This window comes from Culex pipiens, chromosome 2, assembly GCF_016801865.2.
Source record: "Culex pipiens pallens isolate TS chromosome 2, TS_CPP_V2, whole genome shotgun sequence".
Lineage (NCBI taxonomy): Eukaryota > Metazoa > Arthropoda > Insecta > Diptera > Culicidae > Culex > Culex pipiens.
The window spans coordinates 130742687-130750264 of NC_068938.1; the positions used below are offsets into that span (position 1 = coordinate 130742687).

Consider the following 7578-nt stretch of genomic DNA (forward strand, 5'->3'; position numbering starts at 1 on the left):
CGGAGTGTTATTAGCGGCTAAGCAATGAACTTAGACTGCATTGATTTTGGCAATGGTTGCCTGAACAGATTTTTGGCAGTGTTTGCCTTGACAGAATTGATCAAACGAACTAATGGAAGTTCAATCATACCGTATCAAGCCAACGAGATACGAAAAGTTTAACAAGAGATGGCATCAACAACAGATTGAACACTTAACAGCGAAAAGTCAACGGTTGGAACAACAGAGTCAATATCGTCAACACAGCCCAGACGTACATCAGCGAAGCAGCCAGGACAACCGTGATTATCCCAGAAGACACCCCAGAGTCATTTCGCGAGACGGAAGACATCCAAGAAGACATCCCTAAGGTAGCAAGGACCAACGTAAAGTTAGGAAAAATTATAAATTTTTACAAAAAAAAACCTACAACTATCTACTTGAAACCAATCTCTTCAAGATTAATTTCAAGCTGTTAAGGAAGGGGAGATGTAGCGACCCTAAGTCGCTTACCTACATAGACTACAGTTATTGTTTGTCATGAACAATGTCAAGTTCACGACAACGGTAAATGGTCTAGCACACGCGGTGTGTTATACAAAACATTCAGGTAGCGGTAACGCTTGACACCTGATGTTTTGTATAACATTTTTCGACCACGACCTAGGGCACTGGTAGATCACAGTTCAGTGATCTTAGTATTTAACGGCCTGAGCTTGTTCAGTCGGGGCCTTCTTATGCTTGTGCTTCTTGTGTTGTAGTGTACTGACGGGCTTCTTCTTGTATTGTGCAGTCAATAATCAGTGCTTCTTGGGCCTCTTTTTGTATTGTGCAGTCAAATGTCAGTGCTTCTTATGCTTGTGCTCTGTTGTCAGTTGTGCATCCAATAGTCTTGTGCTTGGGTTTGTGCTTGTGCTTGTGTCAGTCAGTATTCATGTCAATGTAATAAATAAAAGCAGTTAAAATCAAAGTGCAAGTGTTATCTTAAGCCAGTGCATAATATCACAGTTATCCCGCTCGGACACTCGGTCCGACACAGGGTTATTTCAACAAAAAATCGTCAAGTCAAAACAACAAAATATTTTTTTGATTCAAACCACATTGATTTTTTGCGTGCATGCCAGATTTGCAGTTTTTTTGCACAGGCTCAATTTGGGCTCAATGCTCAAACATATTGTTTAACTATGTTAAAATTTCACGGGTTTTCTGCTGAAAAACGATTTTTAAAAGATTGTTTTTTAATCAAGTTAAATTCATTTGCGTTTTGTGAACGGAAGGAAAACCTTGGACCACCGTGGACGAAACGCCGTATATTGTTGTCTTACCCAAGGGATACACCAATCTGAAGAAGCTCTCTGCAATGAAGGATGTGGTAAGCACCACAGAGTAATCCAGAGAGAACATTCCAAACAAAAGCAGTCAAATTTTGTGGCTCCGTTACTTGTAAACCCTTTGGAAAGGTAGCGGCTTTCAGCGTTATGTTTTGGGCATTACGGGGTTGATGAAGAAAAATGTTCATCATAGTAAACTCAGGATTTTTCAGATTTTGTTTTGTTTTGACAAGTGCCATGTTTTGATGACTGATTTGTGATTTTGTTCCTTTCAAGTTTTATGTTTTTTGGAGCTTGGGAAGCAGTTAAAAGTTAAAATCCAGTTTATGCCTGAAGTGTCCCTCAGGCGTGCCCTCAGGACTATCCAAATGATTTGGCGGTGGGACGAAAACTATGCTTCCTTCCGGGTATTTGTTTCGCTATCTGAAATTGCCGCCCGTGGATCAGGCAAATTCTTATTGCCTACCCAAGGCAGGTTGCCCAACGTCCAGGGGATCCATAAGCGCAATCTGACGAAGTTTATCCTACTCGAAGTCCTATTGAGGTTTTATGAGTACTCCATACAAATATATGTGTTTGTGAAGGAAAATGAATGTGTAAGCACATGTCTTTGAACCTTACAGCATTTTTTTTTGGGATTCTTCACTCACAAACGCATGCCATGCACTCTTCGCAGTTTTTATTAAACAGAGGAAAAAAAAGGAAAACCTGACGTAGGTTAGTCATAGACCCAAGATTAAGACTACAAATGAAAATTAAACATAGAAATAAGAAGATTCCATCTACTTATCCAATTTTTCTAGTAGTATGTTACGTCGTTTCCCAAAAACTGTCCTGAGAAATTGTTATGACCAAGCCACAAATGCTACGAAAACTGTCCCAAACAATTTCGTACAATTTTTCACTTTGAAGAAAGCTTAGTTTTCAGAAAATTCCACTGGAATTCCGTTGGAATTGGAATTTATTACTCGAAACCACATCTCCAGTGAGAACTTGGTCAGTTCGAGTCACAGCGTTGCCAGCATGAAACTTCCAACAAAAGTATTTTTTTGGCGGAACTTGGCCCACAAGTGAGAGGAGGTGGTTCCTAGACAGCTCCAAGTTGGTCCTTTTCCAAAACTTCCACTAAACATTGGATATACCAGATGTGATCCGCGATAGTCGTCAGAAAATCCACATTGTTGATTGAGAGATTGTGAAAATTTTTGACAGCTAAATTTAGAACCTGGTTGCTGCGAAAACAATGTAACGCTTTAAACGTCATCTTTCTCGGAGACAATCAACAGTGTTGCTGAAGGGGGGATGTACCACGATGTACCGCGTAACGCAACCATAAATTAAATGCCAGTGCTCCCTCTGGGTTACTCTGTGTAAGCACTGTAGAGTCGCAAACGGGGCTCCTTGAGACACGACGTTCCAGACGCAGCACCATCGCTGCCGATCATTAACCTCCCAATCACCCACTGACCCCATGTCCGCTTCCGTCGTGTCCTGCTTCGGATTCCGCCAACCGGTTCCAGCACAATTCAATCACACTCACACTTCCGCGCCAAACGTTCACTCTCAACTGTCCACAGCGTAAACATAAACACGCGCCTCTTTTCATGCGCTGTCAAAACCAAGTACACGCTTCAGTAAGGAATCGCCTGTTTCGGGTTATTATACATACATTTATATTGTTTACATTATTTATTTTGAAGGACGAAAACCCTACAAGCACTATCATCCGGTGGGAGGCTTACCGGAACAAGCGACCGAACGTGACGCAGTGCAGGAACTGCTTGCAGCTGCGGGGGTCCCCACAAGACGAACAAGTGCAAAGTCTAAGAAGCCAATCCAATGCGGTGTGCCAACTACTCTGTAGCCCACGAAGCCACGAACCGCAGCTGCCCCATGCGTGCGAATTTCAAGCTCTAAGAGCGCCAGCAGGAAGACCGAGACTGCTCAGAAATGAAGCAGCCATTCCTAACTAACGAGTCGAGGAAATTTTAGGAAAAGGTTAACGGGCTTGTGTTCTTGGGATTGCTGGTAAAGGTAAGAACAAGATTTTCCGTCAGGCCTGCACGCAAACGCAAAATTTTGCGCCTGTCATCATAGCCTGCCAGTCATCGACCATTGAACAAAGCAACCCCTGCAGATTGTTCGACTGACAGTTGATGGAAAAATCGAACTGGCACAGCGTTCTGCGTTCACCACTGCGTCGAACGGACAATCTTGTTCTTGGCTTAACAACCGACAACGACACCAACTTAGAAATCCGGACTCTGCGAATCGCGCCTACTTTGGATTACGGAAAACCTTGACAACTGATCGAGTGCACGAAGCTGACCCTGTACAAAACACTGATACCACCAGTTATTCTCTAAGGCCCTCATGGACCTGGACGCTGCGGCAAGAGGACCAATGAACCCTTGGAGTTTTCTAACGGAAGGTGCTGGGAACGATCTACGGTGGAATTGATATTTAAAGTTGAGCTCAGCACGAGTGACGAAAAGGATAAAATAAAATTAATATTGTAAGATTATTTTTAAGGTCATCAAAATTCTCTGACAATTCCAGAAATCGACACCACGTAAAATTGAAAGACAGCCGTAGATCAGGATTAGAAGTATATTTTAAATCAAATCTTAGCACAGGATTGTGTTAACACTAAAACGCCCATCCTGCTCAGGTTTGTCACGGTCGCTAGCGTCGCTTCCACCGTCCCTCTACTCATACTCCAGAACCTTTTTGTGGTAAAACAGTAGATAGCTGAAAGAAAAAACATAATTCAGCCCAAACTTCAACACGCTTTTCCAGCGAACGCACTCACCCCTCACTATCCAGCACCTGCTTGAGCGTGGCAGTCGTAATGATGTGGTCGTCGCACTTGACCCAAATGTCCTTCTGGTGGCGCACGTACGCCGTGTAGTGGCCCGCGTCCAGCGTCCCCACGTGGTTGATGACGGCGTACAGCGAGTACCGAAAGTCACCGGATGCGTCCGTCGCCGCCGCCGCCGCCGTGGCTTCGTCGTTGGATTGTTGCGCCTGCTGATGTTGCTGCTTCCGGTCGGAGGATTTAGACTTTGAAGAGTGGGATGAGGAAGAGGTGGAGGAGGTGGAAGGGTTGGGCTGGTCAGACTTCTTTTTCGACATGAACGGAGTCATGTCCAGCTCGGCCGGGAATGAGATGAAGGTGGAGATCTTCTTGTCAATCTGGCGAGAGGATGAAGTTAGTTTTATTTTTATTCGTGTTTAAAATTGAACTCAAACTCACCAGACTAGAGTGTTCGAACCGCTTCAGGTGGAAGCTGGCCACGATCGGCAGGGTGCGCATCGACAGCTGCTTCGTCGATTCCTGGTAGCTCTTGCAGGTGGAACATTTGATTTTGGCGCTCGAGCCGAGATGTTCGGCCCGCGTGAACCGCTCGAGGCAGTCGATGAGCGACTTGGGCGGCCCTCCGTAGCCCTGGTTCTGGGCCTCCCCAAGGTCGAGCGAAATGTCCCAGAAGGGATCGATGGTGGTGGAGACGCCGTTGCAGGCCTGACAGACCACGTCACTTTGGAGGCCACCGGTGAAGATCTGGTCGATGATGCAGTTGCACTGGGTCGGGTTGCTGTCCTGGTGGGGCGGTGGCGGAGTTGGTTGGTGAGGTTTGTTCGACTTTTCTGCGGCTGCGGCGGCGGCCGCTGCCATTTCGGTCATCGAGATTTTGCAGTGCCGGTGGAGCACGTCCAGCGTGGCGATGAAAAACTCGTGCGCGTCCTGCTGTTCGTAGCCGGCGAGGTGTCGCGCGTGGTTCCAGATTAAATGCAGGAGGCGGTGCAGGGAGAGTGGGCCACGGGCGCCGGAGTAAAACTCCTGGAAGAGACGGGACACTTCACAGACGAGACATTTGGCAGCGGTCTTGGCGGTGCACTCGTGCCGTTCGGACAGGAAGTAGTCCCGCAGCAGGGGCGTGTGGATCAACGCTTGGACGATGCAGTTCATGAAGCAGGTCGAGCCGAGGTTGAGCAGCCCACGAAGGCCGATGCTGGTCACGGCCGTCACGTGCCGTCGCTTCGGGTTCTTCAGGAGCAAATCAATCTCCAGCTTGGACGGCGACCAGGGCCGCCACGAGAGACTCTTGTTGAGGCTTTTCGCTTCCTTCTTGATGTGCTTCTCGGCGATGGCCTGGCACTCGGCGTCGTAGATAAAGTCCTTACACTGGTGGCAGTAAATCATTCCGTAGCTCAGTTCCAGCACGATGTAGTGCTTCGTTTGCTTGCAGTGCTCCCCGATGTGCGCCCCCTTGCAGCCAAAGTAGATACAGTGCAGACACGAGTACAGCTGCGGCCCGGAACCGCCACACTTGAAGCACAAACAGGACAGGGCCTTCCGCCGGCGGGCCTCCTTGTTGATGCACACGCTAAAGTACGCGTGCACCACGCTGAACGGCTCCAGCCCGTACTCCTTCACGAACGCCCCGAAGTGGGCACATCCGTGGTCCGACATCCCGTCCCGTGTCCAATCAGTCTTTGTTAAAATCCCTGAAGTCGTCGTGGTCGTCGGTTCGCGCAAACCGCGCACTAATCGATCCTACTCTGGAAGCACAGCGAAGCCGGAATCCATCGTCGAGTGGACAAACAACTCGCACTGTTCCGTGACCGGTTCCGCAGCAAAAAAAAAGTGCCGACAACGAAAAAGAGTGCCCGCGACAGCAACAACAACAACAAAAACAGTTACGACGTCGTGCGTGACAGCTGACAGCCGCGGCCAGGTGGATTTCGGATTTCTTTTTGTTCTTTTGTTTCGCGTTCTTTTTGAAAGGGTTTGCACGCTGGGGGGAAACTGTTGAAACTCAATTGGGTGTTTAACTGATTTGTTTGAGCATGAGTCGAGAAACCGAATAAAAATCGTTAATCGTGCACGTTTCATTTTTTGCAACACGCTGAAAGATCTCTAATCATTTGCTGCTCGATTTTGGCTCCCACAAGAACAAATAAAGATAAAGATACCTAAGTTCATTCGACTTCTTCGACTTGCAATCCGTTACACTGCAAGCCCAACCATGGTAATTTTGAGAACATTTTCTAAAAATGCTGCTTACTGAATTAAGTGTGGCTTTTTGGTAATGGTAAACGCAAATATGGTAAAACCACGGACGTCGAAGGCACCATGCTTCCACAAAATTGCATGGTACACTCAAAGTCAGAAGTATCCCTCAAAAGGGTACTTTCAATCCTCAAAAAGGATACTTTCTATCCTTTTTTAAAGTTCACCCGGCGTCACCCTTTTAAAAGGGTAGGGTAGGGTAGTCATCAATGAGACACTTTTGGTTTTCAACTTTCAACGATTTTTCTAATTTTTTCATCAGCATGTTTTAATGAGCTTTTTGTTGCATTTTATTTCTTTTAGTGTGTTCAAACATTGACCAAAATATGAGATCGATCGGACATCTACAGCCAGAGTTATTCAACTGTCTCATTGTAGACGCACTTGGCAGGAACAATGAGACAGCTGGGGAACAATGAGACACTCTACGAAAATCAATACTTTTCTAGTAAAACATCATGTTTTTGTATTGTTCCATTACAGGTGACTTGCCTTGAACATTTTAGAGCAATTTTGTCAACATGAAACTTTAATTAACAAAAGTTATACTAAAAAGTATTTAAATTTTGTAAAATCCATATATTCATACCAAATAACTTTGTATGTCTGGTTAAATGAAGTTAAAACTCTATAAATATGCCAAAAATCACTTTCAATTCATGTTTTGAAAGATTTACATGGATTTTGAAATGTTAAATGAAGAAAAATCAAAGTGTCTCATTGTTACCCATGGGCTAACATGAGTGGGGAACAATGAGACAGCCCTGGATTCTGGGTATATTCTAAATTTTGGTCAAATCTAATGAAAGGACATTGTAGCTCAACTCAATCCCTATGGAACGTCGAAAGAAATTTGAAGAAATATTAGTTTTGGTGTAAATGGCAGCCTACGAGCGAAAAAGTATTTTTTGTCCATAATTTACTTTTACACCCCATAATCAAACATTTATGAATTACTTTTCAAGGGAGCGTCCATAACCAAAGCCACTAATATGGCAGACGTGTTTTTCGTAGACACACCTTTCCCCCAAATATGAGCCTGATTGGTTGAAACTACGACTTGTGAGAGCCATTTTATCATTGTTCCCCGTGTCTCATTGATGACTACTCTACCCTATGTCAAATTCAGTACATTTTCGATACCCTTTTAAAGGGTGACGACGGGTGAACTTGAAAAAAGGATACTTTTTACTT

General features: G+C 45.3%; 1 protein-coding gene across 1 annotated transcript; it reads right to left on the minus strand.

The window, feature by feature from the left end:
* Positions 1 to 3903: 3903 nt before the first annotated feature.
* On the minus strand, positions 3904 to 6051 carry LOC120415313 (ubiquitin carboxyl-terminal hydrolase nonstop). The gene is made up of 3 exons (XM_039576795.2): positions 4567 to 6051; positions 4123 to 4505; positions 3904 to 4061 (listed from the first exon to the last, which is right to left on the minus strand). The coding sequence occupies exons 1-3, from the start codon at positions 5782 to 5784 to the stop codon at positions 4019 to 4021; spliced, it is 1644 nt and encodes a 547-aa protein (XP_039432729.1). The 5' UTR covers positions 5785 to 6051; the 3' UTR covers positions 3904 to 4018.
* Positions 6052 to 7578: the final 1527 nt, after the last annotated feature.